This window comes from Miniopterus schreibersii (genome assembly GCF_964146895.1).
Source record: "Miniopterus schreibersii genome assembly, chromosome: X".
In the NCBI taxonomy this organism is placed as follows: domain Eukaryota; kingdom Metazoa; phylum Chordata; class Mammalia; order Chiroptera; family Miniopteridae; genus Miniopterus; species Miniopterus schreibersii.
In genome coordinates, this window is record NC_138104.1 from 84,643,881 (window position 1) to 84,670,412 (window position 26,532).

General features: G+C 37.9%; 1 protein-coding gene across 1 annotated transcript in view; it reads right to left on the bottom strand.

Annotated features, from left to right (window-relative positions):
• CFAP47 (cilia and flagella associated protein 47) overlaps positions 1–26,532 on the bottom strand; it is a gene marked incomplete at both ends in the record, with an annotated part of 352,044 nt that overhangs the window by 269,269 nt on the left and 56,243 nt on the right. The window contains 3 exons of the mRNA XM_081125415.1: positions 6,224–6,359; positions 10,829–10,923; positions 15,594–15,738. Coding sequence (XP_080981541.1) covers positions 6,224–6,359; positions 10,829–10,923; positions 15,594–15,738 — 376 coding nt within the window. The remainder of the gene's footprint in view (positions 1–6,223; positions 6,360–10,828; positions 10,924–15,593; positions 15,739–26,532) is intronic.

Below are 26,532 nucleotides of genomic sequence, written 5' to 3' on the forward strand. Positions count from 1 at the left end.
TAAAACTTTAAAAACTATCCTTGAGACATTAAAAAATATAAAATATGAAAAATATTGAGCTGGGAGAAAAGCAAACAAAGTTAATATAATCTCGATATTGAGTTTAACCAATGCAGTACAGAAGTGAAAAAAAAATAGAAAAAAATATGGCAATAAAGAAACATATGTAGATTGTGTATCATAACATTCATGCATGAGAAAAAAAAGTGGCTATTCTATTGAAGATTAGAATTGGTGGAATCTGTAAAAGTACATTAGAGAAGATATTATATTACCTGTTGGAAAATCCTCTTTTTTTAATATATCTTTATTGATTTCAGAGAGAGGAAAGGGGAGGGAGAGAGAGAAACATCAATTATGAGAGAGTCGCCATTGACTGGCTGCCTCCTGCATGCCCCCTGCTGGGGATGGAGCCCGCAACCCGGGTCTGTGCCCTGACCGGGAATCGAACCGCGATCTCCTGGATCCTAGGTCAATGCTCAACCGCTGAGCCACACAGAGCCAGGCAGAAAATCCTTTTTTTTAAAAATTTTATTAAATTTATTCTGTGACATCGATTAATAAAATTATATAGGTTTCAAGTGTGCAATTTATTGCTACATCATCTGCATATTGTTTTGTGTGCCCACCACCCAAAGTCAAATCATCTTCTGTTACTATATACTTGACTCCGTTTACCCTTTACTAACACCCAACACCCTTCCCTCTGGTAACCACCATACTGGTGTCTGTGTCTATGACTTACTATTTGTTTATTTTTCTTCTTCATTCATTTGTTGCATTTAGTTTTATATCCCACAGGAGTGAAATCATAAGGTTCTTGACTTTTTCTGTTTGATTTATTTCATTTAGCGTATTTTCAAGATCCATCCATGTTGTCCGAAATGACACTATTTCATCTTCTTATCGCTGAGTAGTATTCCATTGTGTACATGTCCCACGTCTTTATCCAGTCCTCTATCATAGGACACTTTGGTTGTCTCCATGTCCTTTTTTTTTTTTTTTAATATATCTTTATTGATTTCAGAGAGAGGAAAGGAGAGGGAGAGAGAGAGAGATAGAAACATCAATGATGAGAGATTCATCGATGGAGCCTACAACCCAGGCATGTGCCCTGACCGAGAATCGAACCCTGATCGCCTGAATCCTAGGTTGACACTCAAACGCTGAGCCACGCCTGGCTGGGCTGTCTCCATGTCTTGCCCACCGTGAATAATGCTCCAATGAACATAGGGGTGCATATATCTATGAGGATAAATGTTTTCAAATTTTTCGGGTAGCTACCGAGAAGACAGACTGCTGGGTCATATGTTAACTCTATTCTTAATTTTTTTAGGAGAATCCATACTGTTTTCCATAGTGGTTGTACCAGTTTACATGCCCAGCAGCAGTGAATGAGAGTTTATTTTTCTCCACAACCTTTCCAAAATTTGTTATTACTTGTCTTGTGGACAATAGCCATTTTAACAAGTGTGAAGTGCCATCTCATTGTGGTTTTAATTTGTAATATCCATATTTAATGCAATCCCCATTTAAATCCCAATTGTCTTTTTTTTCTTAATCTTTTTTTTGTTTTTTTGTTGTTGTTTTATTTTTACAGCTGTCCCCTATTTTACCCCCATTGATCCACTCCACCCCACATCCATCCCCTCCCCAGGCCTTCCCCAGACCAGTGTCTGTGTCCCCGGGTTATGCTTATAAACACGTAAGTTCTTTGATCAATCTTTCCCCACCCACTCCCCAGTCCCCACCTTCCCTCTGAGATCCCTCAGTCTGTTCCATGCTTCTATGTCTCTGGATCCATTTTGTTCATCAGTTTATTTTGTTTATTATATTCCACATAGAAGTGAGATCATGTGGTACTTGTCTTTCTCTGACTGGCTTATTTCACTTAGCATAATACTTTCTAGTTCCCTCCATGCTGTACCAAAGTACAAAAGATCCTTCTTCTTCACAGCTGCATAGTACTCCATGGTGTAAATGTGTCACAGCTTTTTTATCCACTCATCTACTGATGGGCACTTGGGCTGTTCCCAGATCTTAGCTATTGTAACTTGCACTGCTATGAACATATGGCTGCATGTCACACAGTTGAAATGATACCATATGTAGCATTTTGAGATTGATTCTTTCACTTAATAATATAAATTTAAGGTCCATAGGATCTGTATCAATGGCTTAATAGCTAATTTCTTTTTAGTGCTGAATAACAATCCACTGTCAGAGTGTAACAAAGTCTATCCATTCATCTACTGAAGGATATCTTGGCTGCTTCCAAGATTTAGCAATTATAAGCAAATCTGCCATAAACATTTGTGTACAGGTTTTTGTGTGAACATAAACTTTCAACTCTTTGGGGAAAATACCAAGGAACACAATTTAAGAGATTGTATGTTAAGAGTATGTTTAGAAACCACCAAATGTCCTCTTCTAGTGTAGCAAATCATTTACCATTCCCATCAGCAATGTAATCTCACTAGCAATTGCATTCCCACCAGTTCCTGTTGCTCCACATCTTCTACAGCCTTTAGTGTTGGCAGTGTTCTGGATTTGGTCTATTCTTATAGGTTGTAGTGGTATCTTATTGTTTTCATTCACATTTTCCTGATGATATATGTGAAGTCTTTTTTATACTCTTATATGCCATGTGTATATCTTCTTTGGTTATGTTCAGATGTCTGGCCCATGTTTTAATTGGTTCATTTTCTCCTTGAATTTTTGAGTTCTCTCTATATTTTAGACAACAGTTCTTTCTCAGATATGTCTTTTGCAAATATTTTCTCCCAGCCAGTGGCTTGTCTTTTTGGCACTTGAAAGTGTCCTTTGCAAAGCAAATATTTTATTATTTTATTTTTTTAAAATATATCTTTATTGATTTCAGAGAGAGGAAAGGAGAGAGAGAGAGAGAGAGAAACATCAATAATGAGAGAGTCATTGATCGAGGCCGCAACCCGGGCATGTGCCCTGACCGGGAATTGAACCCCGATCGCCCGGATCCCAGGTCGATGCTCAACGGCTGAGCCATGCCCGGCCGGGTGCAAATATTTTATTTTAATAAAGTCCTGCTTATCAATTATTTCTTTCAAGGATCTTGACTTTGTTGTATCTAGAATGTCATCGCCAAACCCAAGGACATCTAAATTTTTCCTATGTTATCTTCTAAGAGTTTTATAGTTTTGATTTTTTATATTTAGGTCTATGATGTACTTTGAGTCAATTTTTGTGAAGAATTTAAGGACTGTGTTTAGATTCTTCTTTTTTAATTTGTGGATATCCAGTTGTTCGGCACCACATTTTGAAAGGATAATGTTTTCTGAATCGTATTGCCCGTACTCCTTTGTGAAAGATCAGTTGACTACATTTCTCTGGGTCTATTTCTGGGCTGTCTTTTTTATTCCATTGATCTATTTGTCTATATTTTTGCCAATACCAAACTCTCCTGATTACTGTACCTTTGTAGTAAACTCTGAATTCCTCCAGTGTCAGTCCTCCAACTTTGTTCTCCTTTAAAAGTGTGTTGGCTGTTGTGGGTCTTTTGCCTTTCCATATAAATTTTGAATCTATCTGTCAATAGCCACAAAATAACTTGCTGAGAATCTGATTGGGATTGCCTTAATTCTCTCGATCAAGTTGGAAAGAACTGCCATCTGCACAACAGTATCTTCCGATATATGAACATAAAATATCACTTCACTTATTTAATTCTTCCTTGATTCCTTTCTTTAGAGTTCTGTAGGTTTCCTCATATAGGTCTTGTAAATATGTTGTTAACATGAGTGTTTCACCTTGGAGGCTGCTCATGTAAATGGTATTTTGTATTTAATTTCAAAATCTATTCGTTCATTGCTGGTATACAGGAAAGCAACTGACCTACATTAGCATATTAACCTTGTATTCTGAAACCTTACTAGAGTTCCAAGAGATTTATCAATTCTTTCGGATTTTCTATATAGATAATCATGTCATCTGTGAACAAATACAGTTTAGTCCTGTTTTCTTAATCTGTATAAATAATTCATGTTTTAAATTGCACAATGTGAGTTGTGTGATAAAATCTTATGGAGTTCCACTCCATTCTGGCTGAGATGTGAATCATCCCTTCGTCCAGCATATCCGCCCTGTATACTCCCCCAGCCTGTTAGTCACTTAGTGGCTGTCTTGATTAGCAGGTCAACTGTCACAGTATCACACTGCTTGTGTTCATGTAACTTTTATTTTACTTAATAATGCCACATTCACATAACTTTTATTATAGTATATTGTTATAATTGTTCTATTTCATTATTAGTTGTTTTTAATATCCTACTGTGCTGAATTTATAAATTAAACTTTATCATAGGTATGTATATACAGAAAAAAAACAGCATACATAGGGTTTGGCACTATCTATGTTTCCAGGCACCCACTGGACACACTGGAACTTATCCCCAGAGGATAAGGGTGGGCTACCGTAAAGAGATCACTGACATCTGTCAGATGAATACAAAACCTCAGTGATAAAGGCAAAGTTCATGAACAGGTAATTGACATAAATATATAATAACAAAGATAGAAAATTATAATCTGTAAGCAATCAAAACAATGAAAATTGAAATGATGGACTTTTAATCACATAGAAAGGTATCCAATTTCTTTAATTCAATGCTGGTTACAGTTTATACTGGAGGAGAGGTAAAAGAGCACAACTCTTCACAAAAGCCTTTTTGGAAAATGCATTAAGAGCTGTAACTTGTACGTACTTTAGAAGAAATGCAGCTAATTCAGAGAATCTCACTTACAAAAATTATCTAAATAAGGAAAAGAACCATATGATATCACTCATATTTTGGATATAAAACAGAAAGCAACAAACAAACAAACTTACAGACACAGACAACAGTATGGTGGCTACCAGAGGGGAAGAGGGATGGGGGAGGTAGAAGAGAGTAAAGGGGGGATAAATGGTGATGGAAGAAGACGACTTGAGGTGAACACACAATAAACAGATGATGTATTATAGAATCGTACACTTGAAACCTATATAATTTTATTAACCAATGCCACTCTAGTAAATTCAATAAAAAATGTTAAAAAAGAAAAAAATTTAAATAGAAAAAAGTATTATAAACAAAAATGCTCACTACTACAATATTTATATTAAGAAAAAAATAAAAGAAAGAAAGAACCTAAATGCTTCTGGTTATGGTTAAATAATCTATAAGAGGCACTTATTGAATGATATATTATATAATACTTATCAGTCTTAATTTATATAATTAATAAGGGCCTATCACATCCAAGTAAAACTTTGTATTAAGCATGACCAGATTTCAACTTAACATAGGCAGTAAGATCTCAAATATGTTAAAAAATAAATAAAAGCAAAGTATAGAACAAAAGAAAAGTTAAATCCCAACATATTAATAATAGTGTGTTCTAAATATTCACATTGCAGATGACATTTACTGTATTTCTACATTTTCTAATTTTCCATAATGATGAAACATTAAACTTCATGGAGCTTCCTTAGCAGCTGTGAAATTCTTAATTCTGTATTTTAAATGGGAGTAAAATAAATCTCTATTTGTATATGCTACTTTAACGAGGCTTCTCTTACTAGGTGCCAAGTATAAAAACAAAATATAACAAAATGTAGTATAGACTAGACTTAACTTTTCTGAAAAATACTTAAACATCTATTATAAACTATAAAGCAAAAGCTTTTCAAAACTATGGTTTGCAGAGTGCATTGGTTTTATACTTGAATATTTGGAGAATATGAGTAAATAAATATTTGACAAATATTTCACAATTTTAATATGCTTATCCTTCTTTACATGTAGTTAGTCCTTTAGTAACCTATCCCTATGGGGGAAATATTTTCTAAAATAAAATTTCCATCCTTTCATTTTACAGCCAATGTATTTTAATGATTTAAATTTTAATACAATCTTTTAAAAACTGCCCTCACAATGAATAAAGTAAGAAACTGACCTTTTTCAAAAAAAAAAGTTATATCCTATTTTTTTAAGCAAGGGTCACTTATCAGAGATTATATCCATGCTATTTAACAAAATTCAATGTCACTGACCCACAATTTAAGTGAAACACAGAGCAATCACATCATAATTTTACTTTCTAATATTAATATTTTAAAATATATCATTCTTACTTTTAAACTTTTAGCGGCTTAAGTGCGAATATTTGGTTTATGCACATCACTTGAATGTTTCATATTACGTACCAGTAGCTTGAACGTAACACGGTCGAATAAGAGGGATCCGAGGCACAGGGGACTTTGACAACTGATATTCAGTGTAAAGTTTTGAAGATTCAAAGAAATTAATTCGAACTTGAAAGCTAAATTCATACGTCGTCACCTGACAGACAAAAAATACATTGCATCTGTGATTATTTTGCTATAAAATTGGTGATAATAGTTTTATTGTATATACGTAAAGTGCACAACTCGGTGATTTGATATACATATATACATAATGAAATATGCCAAGATGAAGCTAATTAACATATCCATAACCTTGTATCATCACCTTTTTCTTTTCTTATTTTTTGTGACGAGAACACATAGAGTCTACCCTCCTGGCAAATTTCAAGTATAAAGTACAGTATTGTTATCAGAACTACCATATTGCCCAGCAATCTTATTTCTGGGTATTAATCCAAAGGAAAGGAAATCAAGATCTCGAAGAGATACCTGCCCTGTATTTATTCCAGCATTATTCATAATGGTCAAGATACAGAAATGACCTAAATGCCCTTGAAAGGATAAATGGATAATGACAATGTGCTATATAAATGCAGTGGAATATTTTTAAGCTTTAAAAGTAGAAGAATATCCTGCCATTTGCAACAACATGGATTGACCTAAAGAACATTATGCTAAGTGAAATAAACCAGACAGAAAGATAATGTATGATCTCACTTATGTATGCAATCTAATATAGTCAAGCCCGTGGAAGCTGACAGTGAAACGGTGGTTACCAGGGGCTGCGAGGAGGGAGAAATGGGGAGATGTTGGTCAAGGGGCACAAAGTTTCAGTTATGCAAGATAAATAAGTTATGGACAGCTAGGGAGATACTATGGACTTAGCAAAACAGCAGTTTTAAAAAAGACAGTCTCAAAAAGAAAATTATTTTGTGACACTGAAAGTACATTTTTCAAAGTAAGGCTTGGTTTGTTTTTCATGAGTCCAAAACTAAATCTTAAAAATAAAAAATAAATAAATTTTCAAAATAATGCCTATTAATTCAAAATGGACCAAAGACATAAGTATAAAATCTAAATATATAAACCTTACAGAAGAAAATGTATACAATAGAGTATTGTTAACTACAGTTACCATGCTGCACATTACATTCCCAGGACTTATTTGTCTTATAACTGGAAGTTTATACCTTTTGACCACCTCATAGATGAAGATGGTCAAATTTTCTATTTTTTCTTGAGAAGTTTTATCCAAATTATCTAATTCGTTGCTGTAAAATTATTCATGGTGTTCTCTTATTATTTTTATTGCTATAATGTAGGTAGCAATGTCCTCTCTTTCGTTTTGGATTTTATTAAACTGAGTTATCTCTCTTTTCATCTTGATCGGCTTATCTAAAGGTTTGTCAACTTTGTTGATATTTTTAAGATTTCAACTCAGTACTGTTGATTTTCTGTACTGTTTTTGATTCTTTATTTCATTCACTTACACTTTACCCTTTATTATTTCCTTTCTTCTGCTTGCTTTGGGTTGAGGTGGGGTTTATTGGGAGGAGGGTCTTGTTTTTTAAGGTGGAACGTTGATTTGAGGTTTTTAAATTTTTTTTATATAGGTTTTACAGCTATACATTTCCCTTTCAGCATTTCTTTATACACATCCCAAAAGTGGTGGTGTGTTATGTTTTCATTTTCACTTATCAAAGTGTTTTGTAATTTCTTATGTAATTTTTTTTCTTTGACCCATTGGTTATTTAGGATGTGTTGTTTCAGTTCCACCAATTTGTGAATTTACCAAATTTCCTTCTGTTATTGATTTCTAATATAATTTCACTGTGATTGTAGAATATACTTTGTATTATTTAAATAAATTTAAATTTATTGAGGCTTGTTTTAGTGTATTCTATGTAGGTCATGTAGCTACATTGAGGTAAATTTAAAAGAAAGAACTAAGAGAGTTGAAAATGATTGTATGTGGATTTGTGTGTTTGTGGGTGAGTGTGTGTGTGCGAGTATACAATGACAGATGGAGGGGAATGCTGATTTTTAAAATATGCTTTATAGAATTATTTTTGTTTTATATTTTCATATATGTTCTCTTATCATTTTGATGAAAAACAAAAACTCAAAAGGAAAAAGAAAATAAACGCTTTGTGACAAGTTAGTATTTTGAAGCATTAATGCATGTCCTTCCCCTACTCGGTACGTGCATCTTGCATACACAGAGTCATACGGACACGCACACACGCCCACTTTTTTCAATAAGGGAAATAAACTTATATGTTTCTTCAGTAATTTTAATCTATAGGTTTTTAAGTATGTCAAGATCAAGTTATATATTTTCTTAATAAGTCTATATTATGATTTTATATTTTCATACAACGGAGATATATGCTGTTTTTAATGTTATCATTCATCTATAAGAGCATTTATCTTAAGTGTAACTGGAAATTAGAAAAAAGTATATAATCCAGTTTAATTCTGTTTACAAGACTTTTGGGGAAGATGCCTATGCAATTTGATATATTCATTTTTTTATTCCAATTTACTATTACTGTTTAACTGTCAACAACTAAAAATTTGTAAATCTATTTCTTAATGTTTAGATTGTGGATTCTAAAAATCGGTTGTCAAATTAAAATATATATGTTTACAGTTCTCTGGAGTGCTACACATTGCTTAAGATTTTGAATTGTTCTATATTTACTGGGTATTTTCAAGGGAGACTTACTTAGTGTATTGGGGTGTAATTCAGTCCAACAATGAGAAGAACGTAAAAAGCCCTGCAGACAGCACACCCTGTGAGATTTTGCTCCATAAATTAGAGCCAGTGAGGCAGATCAATTGTCTGATTTCCAGTCATTTCAAATGTCCTCCACTGTATTTATAGCTAACTGTAAGTTGCCTGTGTGTGTGTGTGTGTGTAGCTATAACTAGCCAGCGGGAGCTCTCCTAGTTGACCTATGTAAGCAGCAAAATGTGAAACCAACAATAGGGGCTTGAGTTAATTCCCGTTGTAACCCACCCTTGCCTCTGGTGCACCAGGTTTGGATACAATCTAAAGTGCTGGTGGGCAGCTGTAGTTGTATTTGGGATCCGCTGGTCTGGTTTGTTTACACTAAATCTCTGAAGCCCTCCCCCCCCTTTCCTACGGGCCACTCAGTGACTTCTGGGCCAATATCTAGTGTTTTGCTTCCCTATATGGTAGCCACTAGCCACATGTGGATATTTAAGTTAAACCATAAAATATTTAAAATTAAATACAATTTAAAATTTATTTTCTCAGTCAAAATGGCCACATTTCAAGCTCTCAGTATCCATATATGGCTACTGGACAGTGCAGAACATTTCCATCACCATAGAAAGTTGTATTTGAAAGCGCTGGTATAGCTCTTTCCCTATTTTTATCCTTACTGTTCCTGCTACAATGGCCCAGTTCTGCCCTGTGGCACAGACTGGTTCATCTTTGTGTCTCAGTTGCTCTCCAGATCTCTGCAGCTCTCATCTCTGCTGCTCTATATTTTCCCTGAAGCTCTTGAAAATGAGAGAGAATTGTTCATTCTTTTCTTTTTTCCACCAACCTTTTTATGCAACCGTTGGGTAAACATTTCATAGTGGTTATGCTGGATTTACAATCACTCTTACAGGAAGATAGGAAAGAACCCTCAAGGATTAAAATAGAGGACATTTGAATGCCACTTGCCACTTTTCTAGTCACAAGCATTTTTGTCCATCAACCTTTGCCAGGAAACGGAAATCTTTTCTTCATCAGAATATTATTTTCAACTTGAGGCATTCCTCTGTTTAAATGACAACACCTAGGAAAGCACTTAGAATGGCACACATCACAAAGCTTTCCAAGTTCTCCCTCTCCATTAGACACCTCAGTGCTTTCACAATGATAGAACTCATCTTTTCTATGTGTCACTGAGTTGCTGTATAAAAGATGTCTTATATTTTACAGTTTTGTTGAGGGGATAAAACATGGGTGAGGAAATCATCGAACCTCTCAATTTTGCATTCTGAGTGATTACAGGGCTACCTTAGGTAAAAACACATTTTATGTAACCTGTCTGTGAAGATGTGAGTTAAGAGAAGGCCAGGGCAGTGTGACTTCCCACATACACACAATTGGCAGTTACAGAAGGCAGGAATTGACTCTCAGCGTTGTGAATTCAGCACACGGTGTTTTAAAGAATATATGTGTTTCTGGAGGGGAAAAGGCCTCATACTTAAAACAGAGAGACAGTTAAGGGCTGAGATTAGTATATTGAATTATCTTGATAACTACCAACATCATCAGCATCAATAACAACAGGAGACATTCTTGAACTAAGCCCACAGCCATGCTCTGTGTTTACTAGTGTCGTTGTGGTTTTCAAGTCACTAAACATCAAGGAACACTATGAAAGGAACCAGTATCATAGCAACAGCTCCTAAATCTTCACAGCGCATCTGCAGTAATTTCTGGTTGTGATTCCAAGAGCATTAAGCATTCCCCACTTAAATATAAGTACAAAGAACACGTTGGCTCAAATACAAGTGATTTGGGGATTAGCTTCAATTTCCCTCTCCTTCATACATGTCACATCTTGAGTTTTCTCAGTAATAGGGAGTTGAACTTACTTCTTTAGGAGAAAATGATATGCCGCATTCCATGGATGTCTTTGCCTCCAACTCTAAATAATACAGGTCAGGAAATGCAGGATCTGTGTGTTTCCCTGTAAGACAGGATAAAGTACATGTAAAAGAAGCCACATACATATCTATAACACCATTGTTAAATGTGGAAATGAAACACTGAGAAACCTGTTATGTGTTCATAATCAAAAAGCAGTTACTAAAATACCTGCGCAGGGCTGCATAAGGTTGCTGGGTAAAGGATCGCCCTAAATACCACAATTCTAATCAGCAAAACTGATATCCAAACACTGAGCAAGCATACATTCAATCATCAAAACAGAGTAAACCCATTTTTAAAAATCTCCAAAGTTCCAAGAAGCATATCACAGTCCTATTAAGATGAATGTGGCCTGGCCGGGCATGGCTCCTAGGATCCAGGAAATTGCGGTTCGATTCCCAGTCAGGGCACATGCCCGGGTTGCGGGCTCGATCCCCAGCAGGGGGCGTGCAGGAGGCAGTGAATCAAGGACTCTCTCATCATTGATGTTTCTACGTCTCTCTCCCTCTCCCTCTCCCTCCCTCTCTCTGAAATCAATAAAGATATATTTTAAAAAAAAAAAAATGAATGTGGAAAGGAATAAAGGTCAAGGGCATGTCACTGCCTGAGTCGTAGGTCTGAGAAAGTTGGGAGACACCCTTGGCAGTGAAGATGGAGCCGGGAAGGCACAGGCCTCCTCTAACACCTTCAAGAGTCCACAAAGAGGAGAAACACAATTTTACAAAAGAAAACTTTTTGACAAAATGGAATCACTCCAGATACAAAAGCACTGGGTGCAGATACAGAAACAATTGTCTATTAGTAATGCAAACTTTAGGTTCAAAAATTATAAGCACTTAAATTAACTTCTAAAACAATTTCCTTAAAAATTCTTTTTTCTTCCTACAGTTTTCAGATTATGCCAAGGAACGATCATAATTTCAGTTATCCTTGTCTGGAAATGAATGGCAATAACTCATTCCACCCTCCTTCATCCTACTCAATTTCACTTACCTTGATATACACAAGGCAAAAACCATTAAATAAAACAAAAAACCCCATTACGGTTATATTAATATAAACGTTGTCGGTGATGTGAGGAAAGATGCACATATTACACAGCAAAGAATATCCACTTTGAATGGGTGTATGTATAGAACACAGAAGACAAAACAAAAATGGATAAATAAATCAATATTCATAAATATATTTGTATATATATAAACATACAGTTTGTGAAATTCAGTAATTCAAGATAGCTTCAATAAATATTTCTTGAGTGCCTATAATGTGCACAGCACTATACTGGACAACTCTAATAAAAAACAAAAACTGTAAATGTAATCCTTAATCCCATGGAGCTCACAGTGTACCAGGGGAGACAAACAATGATACAAGGCGAAAACTGGTTAGTGTTATAACAAAAGGTACACAGTGTCCTAAGGGAGAAAAGATTTTAAAAGTAATTTCAAACAACTGGACAAGGGAGAGGACTGGGACTAATGACCCATAGGACTCAGGAGGTTGAAGCTAATTTATAAAAGAAGGCGGGATCGCAGGCAGCAGGGACAGAAAAAGAGGAACCATCCTAGAAGGAAAGCCCAGTGCCATTGGGAGGAAACGCAAAACAGAATCTGGCAGTGGCACAGAGAGCCGACGGAGCCTGTAATGGGAGCAGTGGCTAGAAAGACAAAGTGGAGTCACAGTCAAATGGACCTCAACCTTGCCTCTCCTGTAAGTCACTCTATCAAATAATCCTGAAGCCATCATGTGAAAAACCAAATCTAACTTGCCAACAAAGGGCATTTATGTGTTCAAATATTTATAATGATAAGACACATTTTTGGAGCATTTTAAGTATAAACTTTACTGCAAATTGTTAATTATTAAGATCAGCTTATGTACTTCCTAGACTGCGTCAGCAGCAGGCTGCTGAGAAACACTGGTCATAGGGAAATAGCAAAGCTTTTTAAACAAAGGTGTCATAAGATCTCTGCTGTAAGGAGACCACTCTCTGAGATAAGTATGAGGAAAAGGCTTGGAGGAGGCAGAGAAAGCATTTGAAAAGATGATGCAGTGGCCTAGAGGGGAGGTTTCAGCTAGGGCTAAGGCAGAATTAGGGAAAGAAAGGCCCTTTGCAGAGCAGCTCTGCAGAATAACCAAGAACAGTCTGTGATCCACTGAACAAGGTGCATGAAGGTATATGGGCTGGTCAGTGAGAGTAAAGTGCTCAAAGCCATGAAAGTTTCAACATCCAGATTTTTTTTGAAAAATGAATATAGATTTCATATTTATTTCCAAATGCATACTATCATCATTCCTGGGCTATTCCAGTGTCCTCAAACATAACATGCTCGCCTAAACCTGTTCCTGCTGTGTTGCAGCAACTATGAATTGTACCCCTAGTCACCCACCTCTTAGTGTCAAAAACTAGGAATGGTTCGAGACTTCCTACTCTTCCCTAATACCCATGTCTACGTGGTAACCAAGTCAGAGCCTTTCTAAATCCTCAGTGCCTTTGTACTCTCCTTCCCACCCCCCGCATCATGACCTGAGTTTAGGCTCCCATCACATCTTGCTTGTACGACCGCAACACCTAAGTGATCTCCCTGTGACTGGTCTTGCCCTTCCCACACCCACGCTTTGTCCAGTTCATTCTCAACTTCGCTCAAAAAGGGAAATTAATAAAGCATGAGCCTGATCACACCATTGCCTGGATATCAATCCTTTAATGGTGCTGCCTAACATTTGGCTAAGTCTAGAAAAGACCCTTAGTAACCTGGGTCTCACTTGCCCCTCCAATCTTGTCCCTCTATGCTCTAGATATCCTGAACTACTTCCATACTGACTCATTTCTAGGCTTTTACTTGCATTCTTTCATATATTCCCTTTTTCTCATGTATCTCCTCCAAGACTCAAATTATGCATCAAATCCTCCAAAATATCTCTCCTTATTGCTGATTTTGGGCTGGTTTTCCCTAGTATATGCTCCCGCAGCACCATGCACTGACTTGTCCTATAGTATCTGCCATGTTACATGGCAATAATCTAATCTTTCCCCTCCTCTCCTACTGTTGTAGGTGGTCTCTTTTTGTCACTTAGATCCAACAGCCATCTTTCTCTGCTCTATTCTGCTCTGTCCTGGCCTCTACCGGCTGATTCAGTGAGGCCCCCTTGCTCCCCTGCCTCGGCTCTGGTTCAACCACAGGGAGACTCCAGTAGGATATGAGAGGGTAAGAGGTATTTATGCCCTCCTGTCTTCGCTGCTTTGACTACAGTTGTGGTAACAGCTTCATTCCTTTAGAGCAGGGGTGGGGAATGTCCTGCCCGCGGGCCACATACACAGCCAGCAAGATCATTTAGTCTGGCCCTGCCAAGGCAAGCGAGGGCGGGACTTGAAATTCAATAAATGTAGGAGTTTCTTTCATAGCTAATTTTTAAGTTGATAATTTTGTATGGCCCAAGAATGATGTTATAGATAGCCAAATGGCCCTTGGTAGCAAAAAGGTTCCCCATCCCTGCTTTAGAGCTATAGCTCTTCAAGTTGGCCCATCTTTCATAATTTCATCACTCGCAGGGCTCCAATAATATCTTGCCTCTTCTTACTCCTTCAGGCCCAGAAGTAGTATCAGTTTCCATCCCTTGTTGGTTTCTTTCAACCTGGCTCCCACCAATTTTTTCATTGAACCCTCATCATTTAAACTCTTTTAGTGGATCATCTGTTTAGTATTGAGACTAATTAGTATTAGTCAGGACTAATAAGCTTACTGCTCACTTCAAGAAAATGTAAGATTTCTTATCTTTATGACTCAAAGTGTAGTACGTAGCCTATAATTGGTATTCGACAAATATTTATTGAAGATGAAATGACTAAAACAATGCTCAGCAAACTTTTTTTATAAGGGTCCAAATAGTAAATATTTTACGTCTTGCAAGCCACATGGTTTCTAACACAGTCATAGCAGACATGCAGCCATAAACAAAATACAGGTGAGTGTGTCTGTGTTCTAATAAAACTTAATTTATAAAAGCAGGTGTCAGACCAGATTTGGCCTACAGGCCTTAATTTGCCAACCCCTGGAGTAAAGAAATGAAATGCACTTTAAAAAGTGCATATTTTTTGCCCGACCGGGCATGGCTCAGTGGTTGAGTGTCGACCTAGGATCCAGGAGATCGGGGTTCGATTCCAGGTCAGGGCACATGCCCGGGTTGCGGGTTAGATCAATGACTCTCTCATCATTGATGTTTCTCTCTCTCTCCCTCTCCTGTCCTCTCTCTGAAATCAATAAAGATATAAAAAATAAAAAAATAAGTGCATATTTTTTAAAACTTAATTTAACATAAAAATACCTAATACATGAGTAAACATATAGAGAGAGCTTTCCAAGGATATTTATCTGAAATTCATGACCAATTAAAACTAGAAATTAATAATTTTATTTTCATTTATAGTATATAGTTATACATAACATACATAACTTACTATATTAAATCAATTTATAAGCAGTTATATGTCATGCATTACCAAAGTGTTATGATATTAATATTGATGTATTTCTAGAAGTAAAACCATGATGAATTATGGCATATAAGAAAAACATGCACTGAATCATTAAAAACAGTTAAGAATAACTGCCCTTAACTTACAATATTTTTTTTAACATTATACCTTTGAGCAACTTAAAATTGTTTTATTTTTACAATAATATCATTATAGTACACAATATATACCTGATTTGTCTTTAAAATCCATTGAAAAATATTGACGGCCTTCTAGATTAAACTCCACTCTGGCACGTGTTACACCTTTGTTTTTTACCAAAAATGGAATAATCTGGGTACCGCCAACAAAGGTGCCACCAAAGATAAATTTGTCCTAAATTTAAAAAAAAAAGAATAATTAGAAAGTAGTGTAATAGTTTATGAGAATAATATAAACTAAAAATTATACTCTAAGAGAGTAATCTTAAAAGTCCTCATAGTAAGAAAAAAAATGTGTAACTAAGTTTAGTGACAGATGTTAACTAGACTTATTATGGCGATCATTTTGCAATATATACAACTATTGAATCACCATGTTGTACACCTGAAACTAACCTAATGTTATATGTCAATTCTACCTCAATAAAAAAAATAGTTATGTTCACCAAAGACATTTACTACTCTATAAAAATCAGTCACATTTTCCTTCCTTCCCCCACCTCCTGTATGTAACCAACTACCATACCCCGTTAATTCTGCCTCCTTCCTTTTTGTAATTGTACGAAGTTAGTAACTTATCACTTTTCATTTCATTTCCAGATTCTCACTTTCTCCAATTCTCCCCTATAAAACTAAGTCACAATTAAACTCATTGAAAATACAACCACACTGCTTCATGTCTTAAAATGTGATGCTTCTCCTCCATCTACAGGAGAATGTCCAAGTTCATTAGCAGGGCTCACAGAGTTCCTCATGACCTTCCCCTGCCTCCTGTTCCAGCCTCACCTAGCTTCATTCTCACCCTATCACCTCACACTTCAGCAAGCTGTAGGACTTGTCATTTCCAATCAATACCTGACACTTCATCCTTCTGTATTTTTATCAAGGTGTCCCTCGGTCAGGAAGGCCTTTTGCTAACTTATAACTGCCTGATAAAATATTATGCATCCACCAATCCCCAGTTCGATAAACCAAAATTGATGACACTGCTCAGGGCTACTTCTGTTCCTCATATTTACTTACATTACACCATCACAAAGTCCATTTATTTGTTTACATATCTGTTTCTCCTAGTGGACCTTAAGTATAATTCATTTTGCATTCCCTACAAACTGACACTTAGCTTAAATACATAAGGAAAGTTTATTGAATGTATCTGAACTTGAGCTTATATGTCAGGATGTGCCTACACCACAAAACTGTAGAATTTGTCATTCTGGTGGTGTTAATATATACCCTACAGTTCCTTAGTAAAAGAATTACATATAACTTTAAAAGACAAAGAGGCAGCAGTATCCTAATGTTAAGGAAAACACGTCATTAATGTCAATAGGCCACTATCTGTTTCACTTAAAATATCAACCAAACTATACAGGTGAAATTCATAAAATCCAAAAATGGGTAATGAAAGTTTGATGCTTTGTATATGCAAAAAATCATTCCTCTTATCCCATTCTGGCCTTGTCCATTTGCTCATTTGGATAAAATTTCCTAATTGTTACTAAGATACACAGTAAATGCCACACGCTTATTAAATGTATTGCTGACAGTACCTGGACACTAAAATATTGTTTTCAAAAGCCACCTAGGCAGCTATGCTTAAAATCCAACATAATTAGGAAATATCAATAAATATTTATCCTTGTAAAGTCCTATAAATTACTTAGTTGTGCCATAACATGAAAAGCCTGCCACAAATGTCTTTGGGATGACGAAATAAAGTAGTAAAAGTCTCAATGCTTGTCTAACATTGTTCATGGAGAGACACCATAGCAATGGAAAAAGCACTCTGATCCTACAGGGTTTCATGTCCAGTAGTTACCATAGTCTTGGACAAGCTAGCTTAATATCTGTCAGTCTTTGTGGACTTAAAATGCCTTCATTACTTAATAAAATAAGGTTTAGAAAATTATAACTTAAAGCCAGACCTTAGAACTGTGGTGATGCCATTAAAGTGCAGACTAGTAGTGAGGCCTGCCTGAGGCAACCAGCAGCCTCATCAAATCTGCTCAACTTAGTGAAGCACCCAAATAGTGCTAGGTGGTGGCGTACTATGAAAAGAGAAAAAGAGAAGTGCAAAAAGCCTGAAGATAAATGACAGTCGCTATAATGAAGATGCTCCCAGTGTTGAAGATGTTTGTCACATCTTATAAATGTCCCAACAGAGGGGCATATGCATTTCCTTTGAAAGATCAGGATAAGTTTCTCTGGGTAGATGAGGCCAGATCTAATTCCTGAAAGGCTCGCAAGAAAAAAAAAAAAAGCATGTTTGTACACTCTATCAATTATAGAGCAAAATTTTATCAGGGTACAGAACAGAAAAATAAGTGTAGCCCAGCCGGGCGTGGCTCAGCGGTTGAGCATGGACCTAGGATCCAGTAGATCGGGATTCGATTCCCTGTCAGGGCACAGGCCCGGGTTGCAGACTCGATCCCCAGCAGGGGGCGAGGGGGAGGCAGCCGATCAATGACTCTCTCATCATTGATGTTTCTCTCTCTCTCCCTCTCCTTTCCTCTCTCTGAAATCAATAAAGATATATTTAAAAAAATAAAAAAATAAAAATAAGTGTAATTATAATGCAGAAAATGCAAATCAAAACCACAGTGAGATATTGTTTTATATTCCACATATTGGCAAACATTAAGTCTTACAACACAATGTATAGAGCAACAGAATGTGAATCAATGGAAACTCGAGAAGAAAGTATGGAAAGAGTGAAGATGGCGGCCCTGTGAGAAGCAGCAGCGCCCCGCTCCCAGCCACGGGCTCGATTTCCTCCTAAAATCCTACGGAGTCAGCTTGGAAAAACCAGAGAAACACACCTGAGTGGACCGAGTGCGAGCGGGGAGCACTGAAGACACATCACGGAGGCCGGTAAGAGGGGGGGGCGTAGGAACGGGGAGTCCCCCCTGAAGCCTGTGCTGGGCTCCGAGCCCGGAGGCCTGGAGGCTGCAAAGCTCCCTCCCCTCGGGAGTGCGGGCGGCCTCCAAAGGCGGAGACCCCACACCCGGAGCAACGAGAGGGGGAGGAGCTCCCCGCACACAGGGTAGAGGGACCCCAGGGAGCGGTGAGTCCCGGAGGAGACGGCGCCTTCCCAGGAAACAAGGCCTCTAATGGCGGACGGCGCCTTCCTAGGAAACAAGGCCTCTAATGGCGGACCCGACCAGTGTCTAATGCTCGATGTGCGATGTGCTGACCATACGAAAGGCTGTCCCAAGGCCTGTGGCACCCGAGTAGGAAGGGACCAGAGGCCTGCACTGAGCAGCTGCACACGGGGACCCTCTGCCTCCCTGTGGGGCACTGTGCTGAGCCCCAGAAAGCACTGAGTCTGCTTGGCGAGGGGAAGGGGAGGAGCCCTCCCGCCCTGAGCTCCCGGTGCCAAGAGGCTGGGATCGGTGACCAGCCCGGAGGGGCGCCGGGGTGGCCTGTGGAGCCGCCCCAGCTGTGCTGAGACCAGCGGTTCGGGAGCTGCGTGGAGCTGACTTTGAGTCCCCTCCCGCTGGGGGCTTTGGTGTGCGGGAAGCGGGACCTTGCAGGGCCCACTCTCTTCTGCCTGTGTGTTGCTTTCTGCGTTTGTGAGTTGGATCACAGAACTGGTTCCCACCTTCCCAGCGTGCACTGCGCAGACAGACCAGCGGAGGCTGGGATTGGGGTCTGCACAGTAGACTGTCTGAGGGGCGGGCCTGGTGCGACCAGCCAACCAGAGCTGAGCAGGGAGGGGCGGAGCCTGCCGGGCTCTCCTGCAGCCGGGAGCACCGCCCCCAACAGGAAAGGGGCGGGTCCTGCTCACTGAGGCCCCAGACACCCCCGCAGGGCACAGTCCTGAAGAGGAAGGGAGAGCGCCTCACAGGAGGACATCACAAGAATAAGACTCTCAGAAACTGTTGTTTGGGACCTGGAGGGAATGCTGAAAACCCCTGCTGGGGGCTGGGCAGGCAAAGAGCTCAGTGGAATGTTCTTTAATTGAACCCACTGAGCCCAGGCTGCTGAAACGGCCCATACAGAAAAGGCAACAGGCTGAAATCAATCTGAAACTGCAGCAGGCCAGTGCATGGGGAACTAGAATCAGAGGACAGGGTAGGGACTGAGGAGCTGGCTGTGGAGCAGAGACTAACTCCCTCACAGTGAGTGCCTGACAGCAAAACCTCTAAGTAAGGGGGGTGATACCCTGAGCTACACTAGCCATCTTGCACCCTAAAGACTCTACAGAAGACTCTGGAGCAAGACCAGGCAACTACAAGTTTGCAAAATAGCTGACAAGAGGAGGTGGCCCACGGAGAACCTCAGATCAACCGTCTACCTAAGAGCACCAGAGCCAAACCTAGACGGCTCCTCACATTGGCTGATACACAAGTACCTCCCAGGAGAACGGAAATCACCACACAAAACAGTGACCCTAAGACAACGTAAAAGGCCCAGAAAAAACCCACCTGATTGATTGTCCTTTTTTCCCCCCCCTTCCTCTTTTTCCCCCTTAGGAAAAAGAGAAAGAGGGGGAAAAAATCATTTGTTTTTTCTTCTTTTTAAATTTTATAATAATTAAAATTTTATTTTTAAAATTTTTAATTATTTTCATTTTGTTTTTTTTAAGAATCTTGTCTTGCTTAGCTTGTTTTTGTTCTGTTTCTTTTGTTTTATTTCTTTGTTTTGTTTTATTCTCACTTCTAATATCAAGACTTTCTTCATATTCATGCTTAATGGCTGGGACTTTATCATTATAACCAACAAGTTTACTCCTTTTCTCTATAGTTTCCCCCCAAATCTCTTATTGGGCACCTTCCCTGCCCAGGCTTTATCTCTCTCTCTCCTCTCGATCCATTTGCATAACTTTTTTTTTTTTCTTCTTCTTCTTTTCCTTCTTGCTTTTGTTTTCCTCCCTTCTGTCTTCCTGTCTTTTTGTTAGATTGTTAGTTTCTCTCATTCTCTTTAATGTATTTTTAATTTTTCATTTTCAACTATTATCCTATTCCTATTCTCTCCCTTAATTGTTTGCTGGCCCTTCTTTCAGAATCTTTTCTCTGCCTCTATTATCTCCCAGTAGCTTCTCTATTTTTTACATTTTAGTTTATTATTATTATTTTCTAAATTTTAGTCACTATTAACAACAATATATTTCTCTCTCTCTAAGCTTTACTTTTCTTTCTCTTTCTTTTTTTAAGCTATTTTTTTTCTCTAGAACTCGTGTTTTCCCTTCACGCTCCCAGCTCTATTTTCACTGTGACTGTCAAGAAATTTTGTAAGATATCCCTTGTTTCCTAGAAGTTTAAATGAGAATTGTCCTGCCTTACCAGCACCCGTAAAACAGCTTACACGATGAGGTTAGGGCTGAGACAGTTACCCAACCTGAGAGGAGAGTCCTCCCACGGATTGGTCAACAACACTCTAGATCCAACCACAACAGGAGAACCCAAAGAACCCATAAAAGGGACACCCACAAAAGGGACACGCCTAGAGCAAAGATCTCAGAAGTATAAGGAAAACACACCTCTGGGCTCCACTGGTCTCACAATACAAAAATCCCTCCCCACAAGACTAGGAGAGAGCAAATATACCTAATATATAGATACAAACACTAAGACTTACCAAAATAAGGAGACAAAGAAACAACTCCCAAATTAAAGGAAAGGAGAAATCGCCAGAAAGACTGATGAGATGGAGTTAAGCAAGTTATCAGAAACGGAGTTCAGAGTATTGATTATGAAGATGTTCAAGGAACTTAAGAAGACACTAGATGATAAGATCGAGGACCCTAGTGAATACATGAAAAAAAAGATACATAACATAAACAAAACTCCGAGATAAAGAATGCAGTATCTGACATCAAGAATGCACTGGAAGGAAGTAAAAGCAGGGTCAATGAAGCAGAGGATAGAATAAGTGACTTAGAAGACAAGGTAGAAAAAATCAATCAGAGCAGCAAAAAGAAAAAACACTTACAAAGCATGAGGACACTCTAAGGGAGCTTGGACAACATGAAGTGAAACAACATTCTCATTATAGGAATGCCAGAGGGGGAGGAAATAGAGCAAGGGATAGAGAACTTGGTGGAGGAAATAATGACAGAAAACTTCCCTACTCTGGCGAGGGAGAAAGCCACACAAGTTCAGGAAGCAGAGGGTTCCAAACAAGAGGGACCCAAAGAGACCCACTCCAAGACACATCATAATTAAAATGGCAAATGTCAACAACAAAGAGAAAATATTAAGGGCTACAAGAGAGAGACAAGGAGTGACCTACAAGGGAACCCCCATAAGGCTGACAGCTGATTTCCCAACAGAAACTCTTTAGGCCAGAAGGGACTGGCATGAAGTTCTCAAAGTAATGACAAGCAAGAACATGCAACCAAGATTGCTTTATCCAGCAAGGCTATCATTGAAAATTGAAGGTGAAATAAAGAGCTTCCCAGACATAAAAAAGCTAAAGGAATTCAGTACCACCAAACCAGCATTGCAAGAAATGCTAAAAGGACTGTTCTAAGAAAAAGAAAGAATAGTGAAAGAAAGGTACATCAGCATAAAGGGGGAAAATGGCATTAAATAAGTTGATATCAATAGTAACCTTAAATGTAAATGGGATAAATGGTCTAATCAAGAGACATAGAGTAGCTGAATGGATAAGAAAACAGGACCCAAATATATGCTGTCTACAAGAGACCCACCTGAGAGCAAAAGACTCACACAGGCTAAAAGTGAAGGGATGGAATAAAATATTCCATGTAAATGGAAAGGAAAAGAAAGGTGGAGTAGCAATTCTTATTTCTGACAAAATAAACTTCAAAATAAAGACCATAAGAAGAGACAAAGATGGTCACTATATAATATTAAAGGTATCAATCCAACAGGAGGAAATAACCCTTTTAAACATTTATGCACCCAATATAGGAGCATCTAAATATATAAAAAATTTCTTGGTGGACTTTAAGGGGGAGACTGACAGCAACACAACCATAGTGGGGGCCTTTAACACCCCACTGTCAGCACTGGACAGATTATCAAGACAAAAAATCAACAGAGAAACACAGACCTTAAATGACTCACTAGACCTAATGGAATTAATTGACATTTACAGAACATTTCATCCAAAAGCAGCAAAATACACATTCTTCTCAAGTGCACATGGAACATTCTCAAAAATAGATCACATGTTAGGGCACAACGCAAGTCTCTACAAATATAAGAAGACTGAAATCATATCAAGCATCTTCTCAGAGCACAATGCCATGAAACTAGAAATCAACCACTACAAAAAAAAACAAAAATATTCAAACACATAGAAGCTAAATAGCATGTTATTAAACAATGAATGGGTTACCAATGAGATCAAGGAACAAATCAAACACTTCATGGAAAAAAACAAAAATGACCAAACAACCCAAAACCTATGGGACACAGCAAAAGCAGTCCTCAGAGGAAAATTCATAGCATTACAGTCCTATCTCAAGAAACAAGAAAAAGTTCTAATGAGCCATTTAACACAACTAAAAGAACCAGAACGAGAACAGCAAGAAAAGCCCTGAGGAAGTAGAAGGAAGGAAATAATAAAGATCAGAGTAGAAATTAATGACATAGAAACTAAAAAAACAATACAAAAAAAATCAAAGAAACCAAGAGCTGGTTCTTTGAAAAGATAAATAAGATTGATGCACCTTAGCCAGACTCATCAAGAAACAAAGAGAGAGGACCCAAATAAATAAAATCAGAAATGGAGGAGGCAATATAACAACTGACCCAACAGAAATACAAAGGATTGTAAGAAAATACTATGAGCAACTATATGCCAATAAACTGGACAACCTGGGTGAAAGGACAAATTCCTAGAAGCATACAACTTTCCAAAGCTCAGTCAAGAAGAGGAAAAACCCTGAATTGGCTGATAACAACTAATGAAATTGAAGCAGTAGTAAAAAAAACTCCCAGCAAACAAAAGTCCTGGACCAGATGGATTTACAGGCGAGTTTTACCAAACATTCAAAGAACAATTAACCCCTATTCTATTTAAACTACGCCAGAAAATTCAAGAAAAGGGAAAACTCCCAAACTCTTTTTATGAGGCCAGCATCACCCCGATCCCAAAAACAGATAAAGACACTACAAAGAAAGAAAATTACAGGCCAATATCCCTGATGAACATAGATACTAAAATCCTCACTAAAATACTGGCAAACCGGATCCAGCAATACATTAAAAAGATCATACACCACGATCATGTGGGATTTATTCCAGGGATGCAAGGCTGGTACAACATCCGCAAATCAATAAACGTGATACATCACATAAACAAAATGAAGGACAAAAATCATATGATCATATCAATAGACGCAGAAAAAGCATTCGACAAAATCCAGCACACATTTCTGATAAAAATTCTCAGCAGAGTGGGAATAGAGGGATACTACCTCAACATAATAAAGGCCATATATGACAAACCTACAGCCAACATCATACTCAATGGGCAAAAACTAAAACCATTTCCCTAAAAAACAGGTACAAGACAGGGATGTCCACTTCCACCACTCTTATTCAACATAGTACTGGAAGACCTTGCCACAGCCATCAGACATGAAGAAAACATAAAAGGTATCCAAATTGGAAAGGAGGAAGTAAAACTGTCATTATTTGCAGATGACATGATATTGTACATAGAAAACCCTAAAGACTCTATCAAAGTACTACTAGATTTGATAAACGAATTTAGCAATGTAGCTGGATACAAAATCAACATCCGGAAATCAATGCCATTCTTATACACCAACAATGAACTTTTAGAGAGAGAAACTAAAACAACAATACCATTTACCATTACAACTAAAAAAATAAGATACCTAGGAATAAACTTAACCAAGGATGTAAAAGTCTTGTACTGGGAAAACTACAAGACACTGAAAAAAGAAATAGAGGAAGATATAAACAAGTGGAAGAATACCATGCTCATGGATTGGAAGAATTAATATCATTAAATTGTCCATATTACCCAAAGCAATTTATAAATTCAATGCAATTCCTGTTAAAATACCAAGAGCATATTTCACAAATCTAGAACAAACATTTCGAAAATTTATATGGAACCAAAAAAGACCCCGAATAGCTGCAGCCATCTTGAAAAAAAAGAACAGAGTGGAAGGGATCACTTTGCCGGACATCAAACTGTACTACAAAGCCATTGTAATCAAAACGGCCTGGTATTGGTACAACAACAGACATATAGATCAATGGAACAGAACAGGGACCCCAGAAATAGACCCAGGCCATTATGGTCAGTTAATATTTGACAAAGGAGGCAAGAGTATCCAATGGAGTAAAGACAGTTTCTTCAATAAGTGGTGCTGGGAAAATTGGACAGGTACATGCAAAAAAATGAAACTAGACCAGCAACTTTCACCATACACAAAAATAAACTCAAAATGGGTAGAAGACTTAAACTTAAGTCATGAAACAAAAATCCTGGAAAAAAATATAGGCAGTAAAGTCACAGACATCCCACATAGTGGAATTTTCACTGATTCATCTCCTAGGGCAAGAGAAACAAAAGAAAAAATGAACATATGGGACTACATCAAATTAAAAAGCTTCTTCACAGCAAAAGAAAACAGCCTCAAAATACAAAGAAACCCCATGGTCTGGGAAAACATATTTGCCAAGGATGAATCTGATAAGGGGCTAATTTCCAAAGTGTACAAAGAACTCATACTACTCAGCAAGAGGAAGACAAACAACCCAATTAAGAAATGGGCAAAGGACCTGAATAGACACTTCTCCAAAGAGGACATACAGATGGCCAAGAGACACATAAGAAAATGCTCAAAGTCACTAATCATCAGAGAGATGCAAATTAAAACCACAATGAGGTATCACTTCATACCTGTCAGAATGTCTCCATCAACAAATCAACAAACGACTTGTGCTGGCGAGGGTGTGGAGAAAGGGAAACCCTAGTACACTGCTGGTGGGAATGCAGACTGGTGCAGCCACTATGGAAAACAGTATGGAGGTTCCTCAAAAAATTTAAAATGGAGCTGCCTTTTGACCCAGTGATTCCACTCCTAGGAATATATCCTAAGAATCCTGAAACACAAATCAGACAGAATATATGCACCCCTGTGGTCATAGCAGCGCAATTTACAATAGCTAAGATCTGGAAACAGCCCAAGTGCCCATCAGTAGATAAGTGGATAAAAAGCTGTGGGACATTTACACCAATGAATACTATGCAGCTGTAAAAAAGAAGGACCTTGTACCCTTTGGGACAGTATGGATGGACCTGGAAAATATTATGCTAAGTGAAATAAGCCAGGCATAGAAAGACAAGCATCACATGATTTCATTTATATGTGGAATCTAAAGAACTTAATAAACTGATGAACAGAATAGATTCAATGACATGAAAGCATGAATGAGATGGACTAATGTCAGAGGGATGGAGGAAGGCGGGTGGGTGGAGGGGGAGAGAGTAACCATAGAATTTATATGCATATATGCATAGCCCAAGGACACGGACAGTGGTGGGGAGAGGGCCTGGGGAGGGGGGTAGGACGGGGTGGAATGGGCCATTGGGGAGAAAAAGGGACATCTGTAATATTTTAAACGAAAGAAACGAAAGAAAGAAGGGTTATTCTACAAAAAATAAAAAGTGTGGAAATTATCTTGTGAGGTCAAACAAGCACACACACACACACACACACACACACACATGCACACGCACACACATATATACACACACTCAATGTCTCAGCAACTCCACTCCAGAAGAAACTCTTGCATAAGTACCTCAGAAGGTATGTATATGAATGTTCTCAAAGGTAGTCTTTGTAATAAGAAAAAAAAGAAACATCTAATTTATAGCAACATATAGTGTGTCTACACAAAGGACTGTTAAATAGCAGTGATAATGAATAAAATACAGCTACACACAACTTCGATAAACTTTGGAAACACAATATTTAATTTAAAGCAACACTCCAAAGACCGTACAT